This window comes from Sphaerodactylus townsendi, linkage group LG01, assembly GCF_021028975.2.
Source record: "Sphaerodactylus townsendi isolate TG3544 linkage group LG01, MPM_Stown_v2.3, whole genome shotgun sequence".
NCBI classification, from domain to species: domain Eukaryota; kingdom Metazoa; phylum Chordata; class Lepidosauria; order Squamata; family Sphaerodactylidae; genus Sphaerodactylus; species Sphaerodactylus townsendi.
This window is the reverse complement of record NC_059425.1, coordinates 31712236-31739859: the sequence shown is the minus strand read 5'-3', so window position 1 is coordinate 31739859 and position 27624 is coordinate 31712236. Positions and strand designations below refer to the sequence as shown.

General features: G+C 48.5%; 1 protein-coding gene across 2 annotated transcripts in view; it reads left to right on the top strand.

Annotated features, from left to right (window-relative positions):
- LOC125444516 overlaps window positions 1-17499 on the top strand; it is a 52445-nt gene extending 34946 nt beyond the window's left edge. For both annotated transcript variants that reach the window (XM_048516992.1, XM_048516984.1), the window contains exons 5-6: window positions 8727-9442; window positions 15689-17499. In XM_048516992.1, coding sequence (XP_048372949.1) covers window positions 8727-9442; window positions 15689-15718 — 746 coding nt within the window. In that variant the 3' untranslated portion in view covers window positions 15719-17499. The remainder of the gene's footprint in view (window positions 1-8726; window positions 9443-15688) is intronic.
- The last annotated feature ends 10125 nt before the right edge of the window (window positions 17500-27624 follow it).

Sequence of the window (27624 nt, the reverse complement as noted above, 5' to 3'; positions counted from 1 at the left end):
TAATGACATAATATTTGTACATAATGTAAATAATAGAAAGACATCATAGTAAATCATGGTTTGTTTATGCAGAGGCTGATGCAACATGCTCTGGTTACTATACCCCAGTGGTCTTCAGACCTTCCAGACCTTGGGCCCAACTGTAAGCTCAGACAGCAGCATAGGATCCATGTAAGCATAGGGCAGGAGGTCACTTGCATGACATGTGACAGGAAAAGGAAGAGCTGGATTGTCCTACTTTCTGGATCATGAGTTCCTATAGAGTCACTTTTTTAAACTGCTGTTTGGAAGGTCACTGGGTCCCATGTTGCTGTCTGGGTTTTAAGGGTGGGTCCCAGGTCTAGAATGGTTGAAGACTGCTGTGTTAGACCATAATGGTATTCTTATTTCATTATTAGGAGCAAGAACCAGCTCAACAAGCATCTTTGGCAAACCAAACAGTTGACAGCTCTTCTGCAAACAGAAGTGGAACCTGCTTAGCTTAAATACTTAACAAAAGAAACAGCTTTATTGCCTAAATTGGCACTTGACCAAATGCACCTGGATACCGGGGAATTAGGAACTACATCAGTGCCCCAAACTCAGCCCCACAAGTAAATTTCATGTGCCGCATGCAGCACTGATTTCCAGGCAAGGAAACAAACAGGGTGTGGGGAACCCTGTTTAATCTGGGAGGGGCCGGCTGCCTGTCACTTTGAGGAATCTGAATAGTTTGCTTTGCAGAAAATGAGAATGGTAACCAAAGGATCAAAAGCAGCTTTACTTCTTGTGATGGCTGGAGATGGCTATTTTTGCAGACAGCAGCTGATCTTTGGTCCCTCCCTTTCCCACAGCTATGTGTCCTCCCTTTGTTTCTTCTGCCTCTTAGCCAATCCCTTGGATCACTGTAGCTGCTCATATTGCTACTACAATGCTCTGATTATCTTGTTCCCAGGATAACCCACATGTATCTCCCCCCTTTAGTGCCAGCCTTAGGTAGTTGCACAACTACAAAAAGGTCAGAATAACACACACATACCCCTCTCTGAACTGCAACTCATGATTTGAAATCAGCATGCTGAGATGAACCTTGAGAGGGCCAGGAAAAGGGCGCCTCCCCCTCTGGAACTTGCTGCCTAGCTCTGTCTCTCACCCCACCCCTTGCTCCTCTAGTCCAGGGGTCTGCAACCTGTGGCTCTCCAGATGTTCATGGACTACTAATCCCATCAGCCCCTGCCAGCATGGCCAATTGGTGCTATGTTGCCAATTGACCATGGTGGCAGGGGCTGATGGGATTTGTAGTCCATGAACATCTGGAGAGCCACAGGTTGCAGACCCCTGGACTAGTTGCATTTGCTCTTCCCTGAAATCCAGGCCATACTCTTGCATAGCCTTGCACTTCAAATCTGAAAAATGTGGGCAGCATCAAAGGTCCTAGACTTCAAGAATGGCCTAGACTTAGAGGAGAAACTTAGGGAGCTGGGTATGTTTAGTTTGGCGAAGAGAAGGTTAAGAGGTGACATGATAATTTTTAGATATTTGAAGGAATGTAAGCTTGTTTTCTGCTGCTCTACTGGCTAGGACCAGGAGTAATGGGTTCACGGTGAAGGATAGGTATTCCACCTAAACATCAGGAAAAACTTCCTGACAGTAAGGGCTGTTCAACAGTGGAAGACTCCAGTGGGTGGAGTCTCCTTCTTTGGAGGTTTTTAAGGAGAGGCTGGATGGCCATCTGTCAGGAGTGCTTTGATTGTGTGTTCCTGCATGGCAAAGACTTGATGGCCCTTGGGGTCTCTTCCAACTATGATTCTAGACGTGCAGCAGGATGATTCCACCCTATTCCCAGGGGTTGCCAGAATTGGGCTGACAACCAAGCATGGCCCCAACTCTTATCATTAAGAAGGACTCATCTTCCACATATGTAGTCGAGCCACGTGGTCAGCGCAAGAACGAGACGAGACGCGGAGATAACATCTGGTGGAGATCGCCAGCAGCGGGAGCGCGGAGGTCCGTGTTCCTAGCGAGTCTCCCGCGTGCTGGTTCCTGGCACCTTTTATTGTCATTCTATCGGGGGCATGTAGGAGGGAGGAACGGAGGGAGTTCCGGGAGAGTGGGAGGTCGGGAGATCATCATGTGATGCATGATCTCACCTGGCTACGTGCGGAGAGGAGCGTAAGCGTCTGAGCCTAATCCTCACCTGGGGGCAAGACCATTGTCCCTGCGCCCGGTGACTGAGCCAGACAGTTCATGACCCGTGACTCATAGGGGATGAGGAGTGGGGGTGCGATGCGACCAGAAGGCCGTAGGAGCGTAGGTGTTCCAGCGCTCGACCACGGTGCTGCTGGGTCAGCGGTGCACTACTACACCTCCTCCTTTTTTACATTTTAGAAGGGAGGCCGAAATGCTGAGGGGCGATTTAGGGGGACGTCTGTCTCCTCCGCTATTTGGTCGTGTTGACCGCGCTGCTTGTGCAACACTAGAACTTGGTTGCGGGGCAGGGGAAAGTCGAGGGGCTTCTTACACACGTTACAGGCAATATGTAGATACACATTGAACGATACAAGACCCGGCGCATGAGGCATACAATCAAACCAATGCAGAGCTGTATGATAGCACTCAACCATCCTCCCGGCAGCCAGCTCCAGAGGGCTGACCACCAATTGGGCAATACATCATACTTTAGACTGGATACAACTTTTTGCAATTCACGCACTTTCATATGAATCAATTGGGAGTTATCAGAAAGATTAAAACAACACATATTATGTACATTCTCACAACCTTGGTGATGTAATAGCAATAAGTAATCAATAAGCTGACACGATTATCTAGGGTCGCTTTTGACGAAGTTCCTGCTGCTCGGAGGCCAGAGCATCCAGAGCAATGGAGGTAGAAGTTGATGGACTTCGCAAGGGCACAGGCCAGCCGGCCAATGGTCTTAGCGTTGTAAGAAGCGAGTCGGGGACTCCCACTAGGAAGTTGCGAGGGAGACGAACTCCGCTTCGGAGAGGGCAACCGCATCGCTCCGGCAAGAGGGTCGAGGGGCAGAGCGGAGGCGGCGCGGCGCCGGGCTCCTGGGGTGGAGCCTGAGGCAGGACGATGGTGAGGCGACTAAGGCAACAAAGAGTCCCGGCAGAGAGCCGAGCAGGATGTAGTTGAAAGTTCTCTCCCCGCAAGTCCAGAACCAACCCTTTGGGAGCAAGATGTTCCACGTCTGCGGGGGGAATGTCCTCCGTGCGTGTGCAGTTCCAGTTGGCGAACCGGTGAATGGGCCGGGGTCGGTTCCTTGTCTCGTGGCGCCGGAGATGCGAGCGCAGGTGTTGGACTTCGTGATTAGCGACAGTCTTGGTGACAAAGGAGAGAGCGCCCGGCGGAGGGTTTGGACGACGGGTCCCCAGTCAGCTGCTCATAGAGTACTTGATTGATGAAGCATTCATAAAGGGGCTTAAGCCAGACTCCGCTAGGAAGTCTCCAGGGGCTTTGCAAACGGGGAGCAGGCAGGAGCTTAGCAGGCTCCCGACTCCTAGGTACTGGCCCAGGCAGAAAGATGAGCCGTTGGCAGCGGCACCAAACTGCTCCCAGATGTTGGTCTGGTGGCTTCGTCGGGGGTGGCCGATCGCCATCGGCAGGAGGCAGCAGAGCAGGCAAAGGATGGTGGCCGCCGAGTTGGCGGTGATGATCGCAAAGAGAGCGGCACAGAGGTTCTCGGGTGTCTCGGGGTGGCCTTGCTGGCGCAGCAGCTCTTGGGCTTGGCTGGTGGTTGCTTTGATGTTTCCCCAGGTCATCCGGGTCTTTGGACCGTCTGGGCGTCGTCGTCGGCGTTCCCGTTGAGGCAGCTGGGCGGGATCCTTCAGAGAGATGTGTTCCATCTCTGGGATGGGGATGGTTTCCTCCTGGCGCCATTCCATGGGCTGGCGCGTGATGTCGAATCGGAGTCCACAGGAGCCTGTAGGAATAGGGACTGAAACACACCCCCTTCCCCAGGTTATAGGAGGGGGCCGGGTCCCGCCAGGCTCGGTTCTAGAGCGGGTGGCGGGAGATCAAGATCGAGTTTTTTATTCGAGTTAGAGTTTAATGTGTGAGGCTATTTTGCAGACTGCGTGTAGTGCAATTCTGCTGGGGGCCGCCTATCCCTCTTTCTTAAAATATATGACAGAGAGGGCAGGGGGTGGGCGGACCCTGGGGGAATTGTGGGTATGCATGCTTAATCAGTAGCACGAAAGGGGCTTTCGGAGCTCTTTTGAGGGGATGGGTGCTTCAAGGGAACAAGGCATTCAGGCGGTTGAGGGCAGAGGACTCCACATGCAGAGGGGGGGGTTTTTCTTGTAAGGGAAATGTACTTACCGTGATCTTGGTGGCCAACGCAGGGGGGCTGGATGGTGCTAAAATTTGTGATCGAATTATCTTGGGGAAAAGCCTCGCCGGAAACCACTCTCTTAAAGGCCGGTTTCGGCCAAAGCCGTCTTAGAAGTGATGATGATGGTGCTATAATACCATGACCACTGGAAGGCCCAAACTGGTTGCGTTTTGTAGGTGAATTTGGTCGCGGCAGCCTCCTTTTTTAAACTGGGGGCCTGTCACTGTAGCAGTGCTTTCTGCGGTATCAGGACGGGCCCAGATTTTTTAATCCAGGGAGGGCCAGTCAGCCAATTGGCCCTCCCGGCCTCTACTGGTTGAAAGACAGAGGGAAAAGAAAGGAGAGAAAAGGGGTAGTTTCCCTCGCGGAAGTTCGAAGGCAGTTCGGAGGTACAATCCGGGGATTAGTGATCTGCGTGATGGATTTATCCATCCCAGACTAAAGGTCGCTTTGACCTGGCTCATGAGGTCTCTTCCCCAGAGATTAACATGGATGTCCAAGATGATGGGGCGCATGCTCGTGAGGTTATGCGCCTCCAGTCCTGCAGGCTGTGGACCCGTGGCCGAGGCGGACAGCTCCGTCTGGCTGGGTTTGTTTCCACCACCCCCAGATGTCGCGGGAGCAGAAGTTCCCTGCGGATGCGGCCACTGGTCAGGGCCACCTTTCGGCTGCCCTGATGACAGTCATCATCAGCTGCGCCGGTGTCCACCAGGCCCTTTAAACATGCATCCCTCTATGGCGAAGCTCCAGGTATGGGCGGGAGACTTCCGATGGGTGTTTCCACCGCTGCGATGAGTAAGTGCTGGCTGGCGCCATGTTGGCTGCCGGGAGCACTTGTAATGCCTTTATTGGAGTGACGGCAGCGGGCAGGCGCATGATGGGGCAGGAAGGATCAACATGTGCCAGCAGCTGGTCTCCGATGGAGAGCAACTCACCTCCCGCTTGGGATGTTACGTCCAGATTTGGAGATGGATGGGTCCCTGAGTGCGTGGAGTCGATTACTCCGGGGAATGATGAACACTCCCTGCTCAGCCGGCGGAGGCCTTAGGCAGCACTCCAGCCCAATAGTCCCGGTAGGGATAGGGGTGCCTTGATACTGGAGTTGGGGAAGCTGACAAAAAAAAGCGACCCTCGCGGGGGAACTTGAAGGAGATGGGCTGGAGTGCACGTGGCCGGAGATACCACGAGTGGGGGGCGGTTTGGGCGTGGGCAGCTTGGTGGCTCTGGGTCTCTGCTCTAATATTCTCCTCCTTGGTCCTGGGCTGGGGAGGCGCCTCGAGAGGCCCTTGGGGAGTTTCCCGAAGCTTAGGCAGTCGCTTCTCCAATGGAAGCCTCTCTGGCATCGATGGGCACCGGGTCTTGAGGCGGCCTTCTCCTCTTAGGGGAGGACCCTCTCCTCCCATCGGGGTTGTAAGGCCCCCCCACCGGCCGCTGCCTACACTCCCTTCGGAGGAGGGTCCGGGTCTGCCGCAGTTAAAGCAGTCATCCTAGAGGCTGCCTCCCGCCCGGTGGAGAGTGCTGCGGCGAGGAGAGCTGAGCTTTGGTGGAAGCGGAAGATCCGATGTCCTGGCAAGCCTTAAGCATGTCGGCCAGTTCAGGATCTTTGCCCAGGCCCGTGATTGCTCTGCGGCACTCCGTGGAGGCGCTTCTCTTTAAGCGAAGAGAGAGGCGCATGAGGAGCTTCGTTTTGGGCCTCTTCGCTATCTACCTGCCTCTTGAGCGCTTCCTGGAGCCTGTTCACAAACTTCGACATAGGGCTCTTGGGGCTTTTGCTGTATGGCGGAGAAGCTCTGTGTGGGCTGGCCAGAATTGGGGACCTTGACAAACGCCTTGTAAGCGCACTCAGAGGCGACCGTAAGGGTGGCCTCAGGCAGGACAATCTGATTGTTGGGGTTACTGAAGGCATCGAAGCCGTAAAGCTGCGCGGCGGTGTAGGCGCCGCCCGAGGCGGCTGCCCTGCTAAAGCATTGCTGGTGAACTTCGCTCTCCCAGATCACAAATTGTGCAGGGCTCAGGGCATGCGGAAGGTGGTCTTCCAGTCGTCCGGAACCATTAAGTGATTCCTGCGATTGCCTCTAGCATGCCTCTCCGCGTAGGGGCTAGTGATTCCTAAGTCTCGCATCGCTTTCTGCGGAGCTCAGTGAGGATGTTATAGCTTAAGGGGCGGTACTCGACAACCCGCCGAACAATGCCATCCTCCCCTCGGTATCTGTGAAATGGGCCGGGACACAATGCGAGAATATCGGCATCGTCTTCCGTCAGGGTTTCTTTCCTTTGCAGATCGTGGCTATCGCTCTGCGGAGTTTTGAAACCAGCGCCATTACGTGGCGCTGACGGAGGTGCGGTGGCTTGGAAAATGAAGGCGGAGCAAGGGGAGGCGGCTGAGCCGCGGGAGAATTTGAAATGGCGAAGGAGCAAGGGGCAGAAGGAGGACAGAAGCGTCCAATTTAAGCGGATAGAGAAAATTCGGGGTTGAAATTGAAGGTGAAAGATCGAAAGGGGGCGGCCTACAGCAAGGGAGCCATAGGTCTGCAGGCTGATGGCGACATAACATTGTCTCCGTCAGTAGCAGTGACATCGGCGCGCGAGGCTCTGTGCGAAGAGTTCGCCCGATGTTTTCCCAGTCCTTAAGATTCAATGTCCCCCCCTCTGGGTACCATGGACACTGAGCTTCAATCTCCTCAACCAATTTGCGCAGCTCCCTTCTCTTTACGGGGACCCTGCCGCATTTCGCTAACGCTTTCAGTTACCGTCCAGCGTGCTTGTCATAAGCCCTGCTTTTGCAAGCTCCCCATACTCACCGGTGTTCCGTCGGACGAGAGAGTGTCCCTAGGTGGCGTGTCTCTGGATCGCCGATCAGAAGGACAGGCGATACCGAAACGGTGGTCCCTGGATGCGCCGATCCAGCGGACTTCGGTATCGCGGCCCTTTCCCAGGCGACGGTGAGCAGGGTGGAGGTTCGAGGATTCCCGGGTTTCGGCACCAGCTTGTAGCCGAGCCACGTGGTCAGCGCAAGAACGAGACGAGACGCGGAGATAACATCTGGTGGAGATCGCCAGCAGCGGGAGCGCGGAGGTCCGTGTTCCTAGCTAGGCTCCCGCGTGCTGGTTCCTGGCACCTTTTATTGTCATTCTATCGGGGGCGTGTAGGAGGGAGGAACGGAGGGAGTTCCGGGAGAGCGGGAGGTCGGGAGATCATCATGTGATGCATGATCTCACCTGGCTACGTGCAGAGAGGAGCGTAAGCGTCTGAGCCTAATCCTCACCTGGGGGCAAGACCATTGTCCCTGCGCCCGGTGACTGAGCCAGACAGTTCATGACCCGTGACTCATAGGGGGATGAGGAGTGGGGGTGCGATGCGACCAGAAGGCCGTAGGAGCGTAGGTGTTCCAGCGCTCGACCACGGTGCTGCTGGGTCAGCGGTGCACTACTACACACATATGTTAATTTGTTCTGCTTATTGTTTTCCACAACACCTTCCTCAATTACATCTGATGCTATGTTTATCCTCACCTACTCTAAATGTTCCTCACCTACTCTGAATGTATTGAATTCTCTTTGGTGGTTGTTTCAAACTGGCCTCTCTATACAACCTCCTCCTCCTGTCTTTCTGTGGCTTGCAACTTTAAAAGTAAATATATCTGTTATGGAGGTATACTTTATGTATCTGATCAAGTGAGCTCTGAGTCAAAAAACTTATGCTCTTGTAAATTTGGTACATCTTTAAAGTGCCACTGGATTTTTGCCTGGATTTTGTCTTTTAGTGTGATGCTATTGAGATTGAAACAGTGGTGGAATCTGGGGGTGGTAAGAATGAACTGAGTCACTTCAGGTGGACACTATTTTATGATTCCCCATGTCTATAAAACTTTTTTTTAACCGTAGAATTTCCAGTCATTCTTAGAGAGGCACAATATCCCTTCTGGGTTTTCCTGGAAGTCACATCACACTGTTGTTGATGCCCACTACCCAACTTTCTCGCCCCATCTAGTCTCCCACGGTTGCTAGGCAACTCTGTTTGACAAGACTCCTGGCAACCAGTCATCTGTAGTTCTGAACTAACTCTTGACCACTGCTGTAAGAGTAGGGTTGGGCCGCATGCCTTGTTTTAGGAAGGCTTCTGTAGTTCATTGCTGGCTATCGTTTTATCCTGGGAAATAAATGCATATTATTTGCTGTTCTTCAAGGCCTATGTTTTATTTATCAAATATAATAAATATAACATAAATAATAGATATAATACATATAGTAAAATTATATTACATACTTATTGAATATATTTATTGTTTATAAAATTGGGGACATATTTCCTAAGTCTGTTTCCTGCCTCCTCACCCCCCTCCAAGAGACCTCAACCGAACACACAATTAAAATGCAGTCTTTCTCAACAGGTAGCTCTTTGCCAAATAACCCAGATGAGAGCCAAACCAATGGTTGTGTTTCACACCCTCTGCCAGCAAACGCTCTAAAATATCCAGGCACAACAAGCCCAAACCACCAAAAGACAGAGAAGTCAGGGAGGACAGTAAGCTTTGGTCCACAAATGTCATGTCCAGATGCAACCATCCCAGGCTCGCTGCAGCTCAGGAAGCTCCCCATGACTCCAAGAGAAGAGGACATATCTAGAGCAGAGCTACTGAATCCAGGTCTGGCTGGCCGAGTTTACGAAAGTATCAAGGTTGAAGAAAGGACATTATGTTCTGGGGACAAGTCAAAAGGCCAGGAAGGCTCTGGCTTGCCCTCCAATAGCTCAAACTGTTCTACTGTGGAATCTAGTGGGAAGCAGAACAGGCCTGCAGAGATAATGGGCATGCCTCCGGGGTCTGCTGATGCATCAGTGCCAGGGATGGTGACCCTCGAGCGCAATGAGTCACACATGCAACTGCAGGAATTGACGTGTGAACGAGATGCTCCCACTGAGTCCACATCTGATGTGGAGAAGAAGCTACGGGCCATGTATGCGCGAGTGTGCAAAAAACCCAAGGCAGAGCAGCAGTTTCAACCCGCAAACCATGACAGGCCCACAGAAGAAAGCGAAGAAGAGCCACCTCCTATCCCAGAAAAACATTTTGATGATATCTATGAAAGCATTGATGAAGAGGTGCAGGTAAGCATGGTTTGCTGGCATGTACCAGACTGAACCCCTTGGGAAGCCAGTTCACACAATGCATATTTATTATTGGGGGCAGGGGGGTTGCAGCAGCAAACTACCTGTTGCTTGTGTGCATGGGTCATCACAGAAAGGAAGCTTCCTGCCCCTTACGCTAGGTCAAAATGCACTGCTTTTCAAGAGAATCCATTCACACGTTCAGCTTCCGTTGATTTCATGTAAAGAAGCCAGATGACGTAATTGCATGCACGGATTTGGCCATCGCTATGCTAACAAGGGCCTGTGTGTATTATAAACCTTTCAGTATCACCATTTCCCCACCCCCTTCCCCCAATAGCAGTGAGCACTATAGTTTCTACAGCAGTGGCGTAGTGGCTAAGAGCAGTGGCTAAGAGCAGGTGCAGTCTGATCTGGAGGAACTGGGTTTGATTCCCCGCTCTGCTGCTTGAGTTGTGGAGGCTTAACTGGGGAATTCAGATTAGCCTGTACACTCCCACACACACCAGCTGGGTGACCTTGGGCAAGTCACAGCTTCTCGGAGCTCTCTCAGCCCCACCCACCTCACAGGGTGTTTGTTGTGAGGGGGGGAAGGGCAAGGAGATTGTAAGCCCCTTTGAGTCTCCTACAGGAGAGGAAGGGGGGATATAAATCCAAACTCCTCCCTCCTCCCTCCCTCCCTCCTTCTCCATCCCTCCTCCTCCTCCTCCTCCTCCTCCTCTTCTTCTTCTTCTTCTTCTTCTTCTTCTTCTTCTTCTTCTTCTTCTTCTTCTTCTTCTTCTTCTTCTTCTTCTTCTTCTTCTTCTTCTTCTTCTTCTTCTTCTTCTTCTTCTTCTTCTTCTTCTTCTTCTTCTCTTCTTCTTCTTTCTTCTTCTTTCTTCTTCTTCTTCTTCTTCTTCTTCTTCTTCTTCTTCTTCTTCTTCTTCTTCTTCTTCTTCTTCTTCTTCTTCTTCTTCTTCTTCTTCTTCTTCTTCTTCTTCCCTTGAACTCCAGTTCTGTGGGAAAGGGGGAATGACTGTTCAAACCAGTTTATGACTGAAGAAGCGTGCATATTATACTCCCTTTGCTTTTTGCAAAACAATCTCTGAACTGATTCTGACTTCTCATTTGATTGATATTCAGTATGTGATCCAAAGGTTAAAGGGAGCTGAATGAGTTAAGGGGAGCTTTTGCAAACTGGAGCTCTTCATTCATCGCCTGTCTTTCATTTCAGAATTAAGCTGTTATTGAGGAAGCGTAGGGGGGATCAGGGGGATTGTTATCTGTGCTGGGTAGGGCTCAGCGCAGTGATCTGTGAACAACAGAAGCCTCTCCCCACCCTGTACACTGATAGGGTGCTTGGGAACGTTCTTATGTTTACTTTGGGTGGGTAGAGTTTGGCTGGGGTGCCCTGGATTCAGATACCAGTTTGAAACTCACTGGGGTGATACTGGTGCAGTCCCTGTCCCTCAGCCAAACTTAGTTCTCAGTAATGTGTGAGGATAAAAAAGAGCAGGTGGGAACCAGGCGTGCCACCATGAGTTCCTAGGAAGAAGGGCAAGAGGGACATGCTAGACAGCTGCTCCATCTAGTTCAGTCCTTTTGGGGCTTGTGGTGAGTCTCCAACATAGAGCGAGTCATTCCGGGCTCTGAGATCCTTTTGATTGGATGTAGCAGCAACTGAACCTGGAACCATCCTCCACTACTGAGTTCATGCGTCAGGTTGTGTCTGTACGCTGGCGTGGAAATAAAAACTAGTTATACAATCCACACGGCTCGATTCCCCACAACACCCAACTGACAAAGTGAGGGAAACATATAAGAGAAGCAGCTGCACAGCTCCAAATGAGGGCATCACATAGAAATTAGCCTTGTACTAGGACCTTCCATAGGGAAGGGAGGCTTAGCTTTGAATTACCACTCTGCCATGAAAGTGGGTGATCTTGAAACGGGTATTCTCAACCTAACTTACCTCACGGGGATTGTGAAGACAATAAAATGGAGGAGGGAACAGTGTGATACATTGGGCTTTATTAGGTCCACATTGGAGATAAAAGAGAAGTATAAATATACATGTAAATAAAGGCTAGCTAGATGCAGTGCCATTTTTAAACTATGACAGCAGAGGGGTAATACTAGTGAAGGAAAAGCCATGATTTACGTGAGAGAAATTACTTCACCCCCATTTTTCCAAGCAAGTCAGCAGCTCCAGGCAGCTGCTTGGAGGGAGGGACAGGGGCGGAGTAATCAAAAGCTTGTCTAACTTGGCCCGAGCATGTTGAGGCACATACACTGAGTGTTCATAATAAGATGGGAGTGTTCACAATTCAAACATCCGAGGGGGCCCACTCCTGTTGCCTGGTACCTGCGGTTGCAGCAGCAGGGGGGAGATTTTTAAAAGTCCTGCAGAACTGTGTGTGGTACTTTGTCACCCCTGTGGAAAAAGCTGGAAGTGACATAGGGTAGCTCTAAGTATTGCTGGAAATTCTATGATAAAACCACAGGTAGATTCTGCATAGGCCAAATATAATATCAGGACATTATATAACCCTGTTTTGGGGAGGGGACACTTTGCACAGGTCCAGTTCCCCAAACGAATTTGGCCCACTTTATTTCCCTCAAACTGGGATTGTCAAAAATCGCTAAACCAGCGACCCTTTGCACAATCCCGGGTTGGAGGTGCTCCCGCGCACACACGGCAAGGGACGCTTTATTCCCCTCCCTTCCACCCATTTGCTTTAGGTCCTGTGCCGTCCACTGTCAGGGAGAATCCGCCCGCCCGGCATTCTGTGCAGGTCACCCAGCAGGTTGTGGGCAGATTCTCTGAGAGCCTGGCAGTGTGCAAAGTCCCCCGAGCACATTTTCTCCCTGTGGCAGTGCGTATGACTTCCATATAGACCTACAGCCACATGTTCATTATTGCCCAGCTGTTGCAGGGAGGTCTCTCTCTTTTATTTTGTGTGTTGCACATGCGCAGCTATGCAGGTGCAGCTGGTCAGATTGTGGGACACTCAGCATGGCTGTGGGGGTTCATTTCTGTATGCCTGCACAGCTACTCATGTGTTGCAGGAAGTTAAAAAAAATGCAGTCATTTGGAAGCTGGCAAATGCCAGGTGAATTAGATCAGGATTTTTCAGATATGGGAGGGGATAAAAAATGAGCACCCTGAGTCAGTCTAGGCTAGTGTCTCCCAAATTTTGGAGTTATTTTTTTTCTTAAAATAATGGGCCCCAATGTAGTATGCAACTGCAAGAGAGCACCATTAATGCTTCCTGTGGGCAACAAATGCTTCCTGTGGGCAACAAATTGTGTGTTCTAGGAAACTATACCTGTCAGCAGTAGAAGCACAGGCTGAGTGCTGCTGTGCCTTTATTCCCTTTCTTCATATATTTGGGAAGGGAGGAGGAATCAGCGTGATGAGGCACTGCTCCATTTCCAGCAGGCATAGAGTAATGGTAGATGCATTCAACAAGGCGGCTTTAACTTTTCAAGGTACATTCAATCTCCTCCAGAGGAATAGTCACAGTTTGCTGTGGTTCTATAGCAGTGGTATGCGACACAAAAGTAGTCTATGTGGGATGCAGGATTTTCAAAATGACCCTTAGGCATTCATTCTCCCTCAATCTCCAAGTCCACCTGCAAGAGTGACGTGCTATCTCCACCTAACCCTACCTTCCACAAATTATCATTCTGTGACCTTTTGGCATGCTAGTGATAACAGAACACCTGTAAATATATAAATGTCTTTCTTGGAAGAAGTGGGTGTTTTGTTTCTATAGTGGGGTCTAGATTCTTTGGTTTGTGGGACTTACCGTATATACTTGTGTATAAGCTGAGTTTTTCAGCCCTGTTTTAAGACTGAAAAATGCCCCCTCGGCTTATACACGAGTCACCACTTACCAGCCGGCTCTCCATGCCTCTGCCGAGGCTGGAGGTGTGTCCCGGGAGGACCTCCCTGCGGCTGCACAAGCCGCTTGTTGCTGCCCTCCTCGGAGGGTGAAGGGAGAACCCTGATGTTACTGCCCAAATAAGGAGCTCCCTCTGCCTCCCGGCTTGGTTTGAGGAAGCCCAGCCAGCTGGTAGGCAGAGGGAGCTCCTTATTGGGGCAGTGACATCAGGGGGAGTAAGGAGCTCCCTCTGCCTCCCAGCTTCCCACCCTCGGCTTATACGCGAGTCAATAAGTTTTCCCAGGTTTTGGTAGTAAAATTAGGTGCCTCGGCTTATGCACGGGTCGGCTTATGCACGAGTATATACAGTAAGATACAAAAGGTTGAGAACCACCGTTCTAGGGCATACATTAGTTTAAGCAGGAATGCTCAGCTGAGCATTGCTCTATGTGAACTGCAAGTTACAACATGCCAAATGGCTACATAGTGCAAAGACAATCAGTAGTGATCTTTCTGTTCAACTTTCTAGAGGTTTCCAGAATACTGTTTATGAACCAGCTTGCTGGTCTTTCTTTCACTCTATCTGTTCTACAGTGCCAAACCCATTAATAGCACATGGATGGGGCAAAGGTGCAAGGAGGTGGCTCAGTGGTGGAGCACCTATTTGTATGCCAAAGGGCTGAGGCTCAATCTCTGATTGGCCTCTCCAGCTAGAAGGATCTCAGGGAGCAGAGCTGAGAGACACCCTGTGCTGGAGTCCCTGGAAATAGGCACAAACATTCAGAGTAAATCATTCTGGACCAGATGGGACCCATAGCGGAGGCATTGCTCCCATTGGGCAAAGTGGGCACTTGCCCAGGGCGCCCCCTTGTGGTGGACGCCAAAAATGCAGGTTCATTTGTGGGATTTTTTTGTATTTTCAGTGTTTTTTCCATTTTTGTCATGCAGGGGGCGCAGTTTTTAGGCTAGCAGCACCAAAATTTCAGGGATTTTTCAGGAGACTCTCCTGATTATATCACCAGGTTTGGCAAGGTTTGGTTTAGGGAGTCCAAAGTTATGGACTCCCAAAGGGTGCCCCATCCTCCTTTGTTTCTAATGGGAGCTAATGGGAGATGGGGGCTACACCTTTGAGGGCCCATAACTTTGGACCCCCTAAGCCAAACTTCACCAAACCTGGGTGGTATCATCAATAGGGGCTCACGAAGATACTCTGAAATTTTGGTGCTGCTATCTTAATAATTGCACCCCTGACAGCAGGCACCCCCTAAATTTCCCCAGATTCTCCTTTTAAATCCACCCTTTTTCTGCCAATGTTTGTTTTCTTCCTTTCTTTTATTTTCTCAATGCCTAATAAAGGTTATTATTATTATTATTATTATTATTATTATTATTATTATTATTATTATTATTATTATTATTATTATTATTATTATTATTATTATTATTATTATTATTATTATTATTATTATTATTATTATTATTATTATTATTAAATCCACCCCCCTTTGGCATGGATTTAAAGGGAGAATCTGAGGTCCCCAGTTTAAACATTGAAAGTGATGCTGTTTCAGGGTGGGGGAGAATCTAGGCTCCCTAGTTTAAACACCATTGAAAATGATGCTGTTTGGGGGTGGATTCCAGCATCACTTGTTTAAACTAGGGAGCTCAGATTCTCCTTTTCAATCCACCTTAAAGGGAGAATCTGGGGTCCCCAATTTAAATAACATTGGAAGTGATTCTGTTTCCCCCAATTGGGGGGACTGGATACAACACCATAAAATGTTTTCATAGCAGTAATAAAATGTCTTGAAAGCATTTTGAAATTTTTTTTAAAAAAAATATTTCTGCTGTGTGGCATGGCCCATTGCTGTGTCCAGATTTGTGAGTTGGGGCATGTTCTATAATGTGATGGTGACTTTGAAACGACCTGGTGGAAAAAAATCATTGTTTAGTCATGGTGGGGGAAGGTGGCTGCCCATTGGGGGGGGGGGGGCATCAAACTCAGGTTTTGCTCAGGGCTCCAGTTTGCCTAGGTACGCCACAGACCCACAGTCTATATAAGGCAGGTTTGTAGGTTCACGCACAAGGAAAGGGTGGAGTGGAGAACAGGGTTCCCAGCCAAATACTGGCACCTCCCCAGAACTGATGTTCAGTGTCATGGCAATGCTGTGATGTCACTTCTGGCATGGCATCAGTATGATGTTCTAGGATTCATGTCACTTCCAGACTTACAATGGAAGTGATGTTGTGCCATTACCGTGATGCCATTCTCTTCCCCGTTCTCTCTTTTTACTGTCATTGCTCAGCATCAGTGGAGTATCAGCACAACAGAAAGCTTCACACCACATTTTTCCAATTGCCTTTTCTGCTCTTTCCACAGGGAAGTGTCGTAACCCCACCAGATGCATGAATAGAGGTGGAGGGAAACAGACAATGTTAAATCCATATTTGCCTCTAGGCCTTGCAATACAGGCACAAAACCTTATTTGGTGCCAAAAAAGCATTCCAGAAGCCAGACACTCTTCTGTGACTCGTCACTGAGGACCTCCTGTAGTCATTCTGGAACAACGGTGGTGTATCGGATCCTGGCAGCTGCATAAAAAGTGCCAGCATTGGTGCATTCTATGTTTTACAGCAACAGCATTCTATGTTTTACAGCAATGGAGGCCCACCTTCTTCCACCAGAGTCAAATACACCCCTAGAATGTGATGACTGCTTTGAGACAGGTCAATCTTGTGGACTCTGCTACAACCTTGAGGGGAGGAAGCTATTCTTGGCTGGAGTCAGGGGCCAATTCTGTGGCAATTCTTTGGGAGGGCAGCACTTCAGAAGCTCATTAGAGGAAATAAGAACATGAAAACAAGAAGAAACATGATGCGCTCAGATGACTGGAGTATACTGTCTCCTTCGACCAGTAACTTTGCTTTTCTTTGAAAGGTGTGACTTTATCAATATGAGATTTTCCATGTCCTCTCTCACTTTCCTGCAGTGGATTTAGAGGAAATGGTCATTGTGGGATCCACTTAGAACCTGATTCAAATAGATCATTGCAGAATGCTTTGTAAAATGTTGAAGTACTAAAGACTGAAGATAGTGTTGAAGTATTCATGAGAGTAAGACAGAAATCAGACCAAATTCCAGGAGGGTTCTATCCGTTCACCTGGGTGACGATGCTAGAGAATGGCCAATGACATTCATGTACATTTGAGTAAAATAATTCTGGCTGTGATCTAGAGTTGTCACTCCTAAGATCTTCAGGAGGGGAAAATCACCGAAGATGACGACTTCTTATTTTGTCATAAAAATAATAGATGAAGTGAGAACTGAAAACCAGTAGTGGCCTTACTAAATATACAGTACATTTTCATGTCTATGTGTAGGAGCGCTTCCATTTGGTCCACCACCTAAAGGGGTGGGGGTAAAAATAAGATAAAGCTGGAAAAAGTGAAGAATGAAGATATCTTCGTCACTAAAGTGATCCAAGAGATGAACTGTCTTGTGAAGATGGGAGACATACAAAAGATGCACTGAGTGTCCTACTCAAGCTGCTATTGCCATTCTCTCAAACTTTATCTCATAGTCACGAATCTACCTGTTTTCCATTTAAAAGAAATTATTGTCATCAATGTTATTGATATGTATTTGCCTAATGTATCTAGACACTTTTTAAATTACTAGCTTTTGTATTAAGCGCACATATAGAGAACTATGGAATTGGTGCAGCAATATTTGATACAATGCTGGAGATCTGAATTCTAGTCTCATTTGAACCGCAAAGTTGCCCTTAACCTCAATTCTCATCTGCAAAACGGGCAGCCTGGAAACCTGCCTGGCAGCATTGTTCCGAGGACGCGCACAACTTTGTTTTGGCACGGCTCTCATTTGTTTTCAGTGGACCTGGTGGAGGAGAACTTCCCACTGGATTGCCAATAGTAAGAAAATAGATGTTCCAAGAAAGGTCTGAGCTTGTAGATCCCTGTAAACTATTTCACACACAATCATCCTTTCTGCATAATGACGATTTTTCCTCTTTCTGCTGCCAGCCGCAAGCAAAATTACACTGGTCGCTCTGGAGATGGTATTATTAAATCTGCTTCATGTTAGCACACTAAGATGAGATTAGTATGAGACTCTTAACATTTTGGGGTTCAGTGTTATCCTTTTTCATAATTAAAAAAGAACCAGTTTCATCCATGGATGTCATTTAGAAATCAAATATCAATGTACAAATTAAAGGCAGGTTCCTACCCCCAGCGCTTCCCTTCCACCAACAGACAAAATATCAATTAGGGCATTGTCTTCTGCCCCAGTTTCCCCTTGTGCACATTATACGCTTTGCTGAATGCTGACTACTATCTCTCTGGTACAGAAACAAAGGGGAGGCTATGTTAATGTGCTGTTGGCTGGGCCTTGGGCCTAGAAACAAAAGAAGACCATTCAGAGTTAGAGCCCCAGGGTAGCCCATCAGTTGCAATGCTTCCTGGGATCTTGGCTGTTCTGTTGTGGAGCAAAGGATATGGCAGCTAGAGACCAGAGAGGTTTTGAGAAAGTTAAAAACGAAACGATAGAGGATGGTTGCTTTCTAGTAACCAACAGGGAGTCTCTTGTCCTGCTGTTGCCTTTGGATAAAGAGGGTTTGAAACTGCTCAAGAACTGGGATATCCTTGCCCAGATTACCAGCAAAATTGGTGAGTTGGCATTCAAGGCACAGGCATGTAGGCCTCCACCTCCTCCTCTGATATTCTGCATGTCTGTCTTGGGCTTGGCGGAGTCCACGTTGGTGGTCAGGTAGTTGATGCAATCAGTGTTCACACTAGGGTCACAAGCAGACCAGCGTCAGCGTACCCTGAGATGGGAGAGCTGCTGGGGCTCAGGCAGGGATGCCAGCCTCAAGTGAGACCCGGGGATCCCCTGAATTCATCTCCCTAGCCATCTCTGACTGAAGATCAGTTCCCTGGAGAAAATGGATGTTTTGGAAGGTGGACTCTATGGCATCGTGCCCGACTGAGGTCCCTGTCTTCCCCAGGCTCCATCCCCAAGCCTCCAGAAGTTTTCCATCTTGGAGAGGACAGTGGTAGCAAATACAGCCTCTTTGCCTCTGAGGAGCAGCCGCATAGCAAGGCTGCGATGGCAGTTACTAGAACAGGGGTCTGCAACCCACAGCTCCAGAGCCGCATGTGGCTCTTTCACCCTTGTACTGTGGCTCTGTGTGGCTTGGGTCCTCTCAGCCTCCTTCGGAGAGTCGCCCTGAGTTAATGGGAAAGAGTACCCATTCCTAGAGAGGCACAGCCCGAGACAGCTATCCCAAGCCACTTCTGGCTTCCCTGTCCCAGCTGCCTGGTTGGCTGATGCTGGTGATGACGGCGCGGGGTGGGGGCGGAGCACCGCTGGTGGTTCCTCTTGAACAGGCGAGTGACAAAGGGTGGGAAATGGGAGGGAGTTGCTGGAGCGCAGATTTTCAGCACAATCCTAACTACAGTCCGCTCCCCTTGAATGGGGGGTCAGGGTGGACCCTGCTTTGGGCAGCCTCATTTCCTCCTCCCCCGGGTCCTTCTTGGGGGTGGGACCACATGGGGGACCCCAGCAGCGCCACCTTGGGTTGCAGACCCCCAGCAGCCCTGCTGAGCTCCAGGGGCTTTCCTGGCAGATGGCAGCCTGGCTGAGTCCAGGTAAGAAATACGATGTCAGTTTTTAAAGGAGTTATTACCTGCAGCCCTGCAAGGTTGCACTCGTTGGGGCTGTTTGATGGAGAGGCAGGAGTGGCTGGGAATTGTTTGCTTCTGCATTGCCCAGGAGGGCAGGAGCGCATGGGGAAAGCCCTGCATGTGGATCTTGAAAGGTTTACTTCAGAGTAAGCCAGTGGAGGGTAAGCTTGTAGATCGTGGATGGTAGGAAGGCTGGGATCATCCTCAGCCATGGTTGATGCGGGTTGTGAACTCCCAGGACATTCGGGGGTAGATTCTCAGAAGCTGTGGCTTTTGGGACCAGGGCAGGGGCCATGCTCAGTGAGGAATATGACTGTTGAGTCCACCCTCCATGGCAGACATTTTCTTAGGGGGAGGGGAGAAGTTCAGCCCCCCCTGGAAGTTGACAACCCCATTAAAGGCACCAATTTTGATCCACCATCCAAGTGGAATTTGAGGGGGTTCTTTTTTGGGGGGGGCATAATCAGTGTCTTTCAACACAAGAAAAGAGAAATGTGTGAAATGGGGGTTCTATTGCTGGTAATTTGAATCATATACAAATCAACAAGCTTTTTACCCCCGCCCCCTTTTTGTTTTGATGGGTAAAAATGGGCCCCAAGAAGAGAACTTCTCCCTGCATAATAATATATACAGTGTTATCTTCATTTTAGATGTCAAAAAGTATTTGCGGCTCCAAGTGTTTTCTTTTCCGTCGAAATGGCTCCGGGGTGTGTGTGTGTGTGTGTGTGTGTGTGTGTGTGTGTGTGTGTGTGTGTGTGTGTGTGTGTGTGTGTGTGTGTGTGTGTGTGTGTGTGTGTGAGAGAGAGAGAGAGAGAGAGAGAGAGAGAGAGAGAGGTTGCCGACCCCTGTATTAGAAGATGCCCTCAGCAATTCCCTCCACAGTTCACCACCTTGAACTCCGCCCTCAGTCTGCTCTGTTATGTTTCAGCACTTGGCTGGATTTGATTGTTGGGATTGCTGTCAATTAGTGTTAAATTATATTCTCACCTGAGGGATGTGTGTAGAGGTATATTTTAAAGTTGCTGAGTATATATGTCATTCTGCCTTTCTGCAAGGAAGGCCCTGTCACACCAGATGACAGAAAAGACAGACACTATAAAACTTACCCAGCTTCATGGTGACTGGCCAATCTTTACCAACCTGCAGGTGGAGCCTGGAGTTCTCCCAATATTACAGCTAATGTCCAGGCTGCAGATATCAGTTTGCCAGGAGAAAATGGCCACATTGGAGGGCTGACATCAATGCTTAGCTCCCTCCCTTTCCTGAAACTCCTCCCTCCCCAGGTACCATCCCCAAATCTCCTGGAATTTCTCAAGCTGGAGTTGGCAACTCTTTGTGTATCGGGGGAGGGAGTTGATATTTAGGAGCAGTTGGTTCTTGATTCCCAATCAATTACTGATGTTTTTGTGAATGGCCTCTGTATCTTCTTGGTTAGATGTGAATTTTATATAACTACATTTCACTTTGTGCATCCTGGATTTCACAGTCCTTTGTCCCTGTCTCTCTCTCCCCACCCCCCCTTTATGGGTCATACCTCTGACCCAAATGTTTGCATAGCAACTCAAGAAGTAATCTTAAGTCCCCCAAAAAGGCTTATGCTGAAATAAACCTTGGTTAATTTTTCAAACTTCTGTTTATTTTAGCCAGTCAGGGTAGATGAGGAGGCAGCAGGTGGTCAGTGCTCTAAATCGGTATAAAACAACCTCATGTGTTGAGTCTTATTCTGAGCCAGAGCATTAATCTAACAAGGTAAATATTGTCTGCTGGAGGTGGCTCGCCAAGGTCTCAAGCAAAGGCCTGCAACATCACCTCCTTATGCTGAATAGTCTTCAAAGCTAGTCTTCGAGGTACCACTCCTGTTTTATTTTGCTGCAACAGACTAAAACAGTTAACTCACTGGAATTATTACATGAACTGGAAAAGCTGGTGATTAAGTCTGAGATTTTTTGCGCACCTAAACAGATGTCCACTGAATTACCCTGTCCTGTTCATATATTACATGCCAAATGTGGGAAATCAGGAACTATGCTCTCGCTGAATTGAAAAGCAGAAGATATAGATCCTAGATATGGATCACCCATTGAACCAGAAAAACCACCCCTCCCAAACAAAATACTTGTATCTATGTGCATAACTGCCCGAGGCCTCTCAACACACTCCTGTATGCCCATGGTGCCCTGAGTTTGCTTAGACTTGGAGGTATTTTTGGACTCTCTGTCAGGGGCTTTCCATCAGAAGCATACCAAGGTCCATGACAATTGGCAACCTGAACAGAACTGAAATTCCAAACCTTCACTGTGGCAGCTCAGTTGTAAATGAATAACATCTGATAAGGATAGTCAACAAGAAACTCCAGATTTTACTGTAGGGAATATCAACCTCGTTTTATCTTGCCTTTCTTCCAGAGCACTGGATAGCACTCACAATCCTTCCCTATTCTCATAGTAACCATACAACAACCTTGTGGAGTAGTTTAGGGCCTGCTGTGTTTTTTAATGTTTTAATATTGTGAGTATATTTTGTTTTATTTATGTATGTATTGTAGTTATGCACTGGTTTGTACACTGCCCAGAGCCCTTAGGGGTGGGCGGATTATTAAATTGAACTAACCACCACCACCACTACTCACTGTTTTCCCCGTGCGATCAGATGGGTACTGCAAGTTTGTGATGGAAACTCAGTTCCCAGGTTCATGTGGGCCTGATCCAAATTGGGAACCTGGTGCAGACCAAACAAGAAAGGGGGCTTCAGCCTTCTCTCTCATACCATTTTCCTGACATGAAATGGCCTCAGGAGGCACTATTCGCATCAATGATGGGATATCCCCTACAGGACAGATAGCAGTCCCTGTGGACTCTTTCAGATCAGAAAAACAGACTGAAGCCCCTTCTCCTCAAGCATCATGACCTTGATCCACATTGCGCCCCCGCACGCCTGGGGGAATTGAATTCCTAGTATGGAACTCCAGATGTGTGTCTGATCTTCCAGGAACTTTGAGGGACCCAGAGAAAAGAGAACATGTAGTCTGGCCTTAAGCCTGAGCAAGAATCCCTGGCTCGAAGAGCCATATTAGCACAACAAGTATGGATCTGGGTCTCCTTGTAGTAATCCATATATTCTAACCACCATGCAATGCTGGTTGAAAGTGTGTCATACCACTCTTGGGGCCTGGAGAGCTCCCAGAATTACAGTTGGCATCCAGTCTACAGGTATCAACACCCCCAGAGAAAAGGCTGCTTCCGAAGTTGGGCTCCATTGTACTTTTTGAAGTCCTCCCCCTCCATAAACCCTTCCTGCCTCAAGTTTCACCCCCAAATCTTGATATTTAATTAGTGGTTTTTTATGAGGGCAGAGTATAAATCAAACAAATGAAATGAAATCTCCAGGAATTTTCAAACTCGGAGCTGGCAACTCTATAGGAACTCCCAACTACTGCAGCCAAAGGCTGCCTGCCAAGGTGTTTGATTGACTGGGACTCCCCATACATGCCAGTATAGTCTTCCCAAGGACACTCTAGAATTATCCTATGAGTAAAGAGTCTGCCCACCCCCCCACCCCCCCGGCAAACTGGGAACACATTTCAAGTTGGTGAGAGGAGGAAAGGTTTTGCAAAAATTGTTCCTAAACAAATTCAATATTAGAAACAGGACTCCAGAGGGAGGGTACCTCTGAATACTACTGCCCAGGCGTAATAACAGGGGTTGGTTGGGTCTTGATTCCCTGCTTGTGGTTCTTCCAGGGGCAGCTAACTGGCCATTATGAGAATCAGTTTGCTGAACTGGTCCAAGTCCATCCTGTTCATCAGGTCTGAACTTTTAAGGGCTGCAGTGTGGCTCTTGAATTATTATGACCGTGCATACTATGAATTAGAAAAATAATTTGAATTCTGCATCCTGCCAATCCAAATTCTGCTCTTTGAAATATCACTTAAGAAGAAGAGAAGAAGAATTTGGATTTATTCCCTGCTTTTTTCAACTGTAAGGAGTCTCAAAGAGCCGTGCAAATTCCTTACTGTGCCCATAACAGACATCTCGTGAGGTGGGGAAGCAGTGCTGACAGAGTTCTGAGAGAACTGTGACTGGGCCAAGATCACCCAGCAGGCTTCATGTGTAGCAGTGGAGAAATAAACCTAGATTAAGTCTATCTGCTCTTAACTACCGTAACATACTGGCTGTCTTAAGGCACTTCTGAGCATTGTTCCCCACTGTGGCACCTGCCCCATGTTACAGGAAAATGGGCAAGGCCATTGCCAGAGGAGACTTCTGGATGGCAGGTGGTTTCCACCTGGAAATTGCTGCTGCCAGAGAAAATGGTAAGTTGTGGTTGTTCCCATGGTGCAGTTCTATTGCCAAAAGTGAAAGTAAATATGGCTCTGTTACAAGCATGTAGGTAAGGGGGGGTTCTCGGGTTTGAACCCCCCCATTCATGTCCGAAGCTCCGCCCACCCGTTTGTGGGTTTTTAAAACATTTTTAGTGTTTTTTGGTTTTTGGCCTGCAGGGGGCGCATTGTTTGGGCTAGCACCGTGGTGGCGAACCTTTGGCACTCCAGATGTTACGGACTACAATTCCCATCAGCCCCTGCCAGCATGGCCAATTGGCCATGCTGACAGGGGCTGATGGGAATTGTAGTCCATAACAACTGGAGTGCCAAAGGTTTGCCACCACTAGCAGCACCAAACTTTCAGGGATTGTTTGGTGGACTCTCCTGATGATACTATCCAGGTTTGGTGAGGTTTGGTTCAGGGGGTCCAAAGTTATGGACTCCCAAATGGAGTGCCCCATCCTCCATTGTTTCCAATGGGAGCTAATAGAAGATGGGGGCTACACATTTGAGGGTCCATAACTTTGGACACCCTGAACTAAATTTCACCAAACCTGGGAGGTAACATCAGGAGAGTCTCTTACTGATATCACCCAGGTTTTGTGAAGTTTGGTCCAGGGGGTCCAAAGCTATAGACTTCCAAAGGGGGTGCCCCATCCCCCATTGTTTCCAATGGGAGGTAATAGGAGATGGGGCTACACCTTTGAGGGTCCATAACTTTGGACACCCTGAACCAAACTTCACCAAAACTGGGTGGTATCATTAAGAGAGTCTCCTAAGGGTACCCTAAAAGTTTGGTGCTGGTAGCTTAACAATTGCACCCCTGACAGCAGGCACCCCCCAAATTTCCTTTTAAATCCACCCCCTTCGGCATGGATTTAAAGGGAGAATCTGAGGTCCTCAGTTTAGAAGAAGAAGAAGAGTTTGGATTTATATCCTCCCTTTCTCTCCTGTAGGAGACTCAAAGGGGCTTACAATCTCCTTGCCCTTCCCCCCTCACAACAAACACCCTGTGAGGTGGGTGGGGCTGAGAGAGCTCCTAAAAGCTGTGACTAGCTCAAGGTCACCCAACTGGCATGTGTGGGAGTGTACAGGCTAATCTGAATTCCCCAGATAAGCCTCCACAGCTCAATTGGCAGAGCAGGGAATCAAACCTAGTTCCTCCAGATTAGAAAGCACCTGCTCTTAACCACTACGCCACATTGAAAGTGATGCTGTTTCACGGTGGGGGATAATCCGCCACAAAACAGCATCACTTTCAATGTTATTTAACTGGGGACCCCAGATTCTCCCTTTAAGGTGGATTTAAAAGGAGAATTTGGGCTCTCTAGTTTAAACACAATTGAAAGTGATGCTGTTTGGGGGTGGATTCTAGCATCACAGCGGCTGCCCGGGGGGCAGGGGGGGCTCAGATTTTGCACCGGGCTCCATTTTCCCTCTACGCCTCTTCCCAGAGGGGAGGGCAGAAGGAACTGTCAGCTGCCAGCTGGGAGCCCACCTGGTGGGGGGTAGGGGAGGGCAGGGCGGGGGAGTCTTCCATCCCTGGCCTTGGAGGGCTGCTTTTATAAGTGCTAGGCCGGGGGCGGGGCTTGGGGAGGCGTGGCCACACCCTAGGGGCGGGTGGGGGTATGGCCCCACCCCTAACCCCCCCCATAAAAAATCTATACCTACGTCCCTGCTCTGTTAGTTGATGATAATGGCAAATGTGGCACTCTGTAAGCCTTGGAGGAAGAACCACTGATCTACATAATAATCTACAGAATATGGGTTGGAATTCAGGATTTGGTTTTGGAGGGCAGACTATAGATCTTTATAAGTTCTTTCATGCGCTATCATTTGAAACCTGCTTTTCAAACCTTTATGTTTCTTCCCCTGTCCCATTGATGAGGCAGTGCAAAGAACACATGCGAATGTGTGATTTCTGTCTAGGATTTTGCCCTGCACGGCCCACTGGATGTGTCCTGCTTTTGGGGAATAATCCCACAGAATACCATGCTTGTACAATTGTGGCTGCCATAATTTCCCCCTTTGAGCCTCTTACCGTGCCCACTTCTAATTCCACAGCAGGGGCGACCCATGTGGAAGCAGGCTTGTGTTCCAGAACACGGGATCATCGCTGTTATTTGCCTTCCTGATGAACAAATTGTGGGAATTCAGGAAAGCAGAGCTGTCTGAAAATTGTGTGTATGTACCACCCAAACAGCCCAGGAAGGAAGCGAATCTTGAAAGACCAGTTTGGGCTCTCTAGTGTTGTTTTTTTTCATGGAAAAGTAAACAGTGATAAGTGAATGGATGGATCAGCAACCCTGAAAAATGTGAGCAGTGCTGCCAGAAAGTATGTCTTGCTCAGGGTTCACCATGAGTGGTTAAGTAACAGCTTCCACATTTCCAGGACCTTCACTACTCACCTTATATCTAACCAGGGATATTCATCTAGTAGAAGTAAGTTTATAAACATCATGATTGGCTGGTAGATAATAGGTTAGAGCTAACATTGGTTCATTTCCCACTGATCAAGGTGGCATGATTTTTGCCAGTTCCCCATCTCACTGCAGGCTCCCAGCAGGGCTGGACTGACCACTAGTCAAATCTAGGCAATTAGCGATGGCACCAGATTTTGAGGTGCAAGAAGAGCCTCCTCTACTGGCTTGAAGGGAACTTTGTTAGCTGGTTTCTGCAATTCGGTATCTGTTGACTCTGATTTTCTATAGCTGACCTGGTGGAAGACAGAGGCGTTTTCCAGAGCTTATCTGTTTGTATTTTTCCAATGTTTGTTTTGAATGCCCAGTAAGTAAAGCATTCATCTTAGACTCTGTTGAGTGTGTGTGTGTCTGTGTGTCTGTGTTGAGAGAGAGAGAGAGAGAGAGAGAGAGAGAGAGAGTGTGCGTGCCAAGGTCATTGTTTGCCTAAGGCGCCAAAAAAACTTGGGCCAGCCCCATTCCTCCATAAGCACCATTCTGGGGAGTTCTAGGCTGCTGCAGGAGGAGGGAGGCAAAAAAAATTCCATTCCTTTGAAGGGAATGGCTTTTGTCTGTGGAAAATTACCACTGGACCCAATGATGATAAACATTGTTGCACCTTGAATTACACTTGGGTAAGACATCTAGATTTTGGAGATTCTACAGGAAGTGCTTCATGGACCACAGGAAGGAGCATAATGGCTTCTCCATGGGAAGTGCAGTGCGCTCACTCTTGTGATGGCCTAGGACAGTGGTGGCGAACCTATGGCACGAGTACCAGAGGTGGCTCTCAGAGCTCTTTCTGTGGGCATGCATGCACAGAGTTCGTTATATGGGTGGTGGTGGAAAATCACTCTCCCCCCCCCCCCACACATCTAGGCTGGCCTGGGCACGATCCTTTAACTGAGAGTAAGCTCAGTTGCTGGCAATGGGGCTTGCTTCTGAGTAAACCCTCCTAGGGTCGTGATTCACCCATTCAAAGTGTTGCATGGTTGCTTCACCAAGCTTACTCCTGAGTAACGCGCACCTCGGAGCCAACCGTTTTTTCTAAACTAAAACCTCAGTATTCAGGTTAAATTGCCTTGTTGGCACTTTGCAATAAATAAGTGGGTTTTGGGTTGCAATTTGGGCACTCAGTCTCAAAAAGGTTCGCCATCACTGGCCTAGGAGCTTCCAGGCCTGCCTTTTAGTGATGTTCATGCCAGCTGATCTTGACATTACAGTCATTAGTCAATCATTACTATGTATAGATGGGTTCTGCTCCCACCCTTCTGATCTGGGTTTTTCTGACTTGATACTGAAAAGGAATAAAGATATTTGACAATGGCCATTTCTGCTCTTATTATGCAGTAAGTGTATATTCCCTTCATATCAGATTCTCTGTTATGGACAGGGTTCCTGCTCTTCAGAACTCGCTGCGCTCTCAGGTTTGACTCTCCGCGCGAGTTCCAAAATCTGTGAAAGTGTGACTTTGTTTTGCTTCACGGGGAAAGATAAATTGGGGATGGGAATTCCCTGCCCCACTTGAGGTTTGGCAGCCTTATCTATGGTTGAGGGATAAACTGTGCCCGAGCAACTTATTAAGAGCTGCTGAGCCAAATGTCCATTCGGTGCCTGCCTATATACAAGTGTATTCCATTAGCAAGAAGAGAAAAAATGATATATCACAGGTTCTTATTTACAAGAAGACCATTGTTCATATATATTTTATTAGTATTAGGTTCTGAACCCAGAAAACCCATAGGCGGATTCTGCATGAGCCAAAAACAGTGGTGTGAAAATGGTGTAAAATGGTTTTAAAAGGTGTAAAAGGGTTTACACCATTTTCAC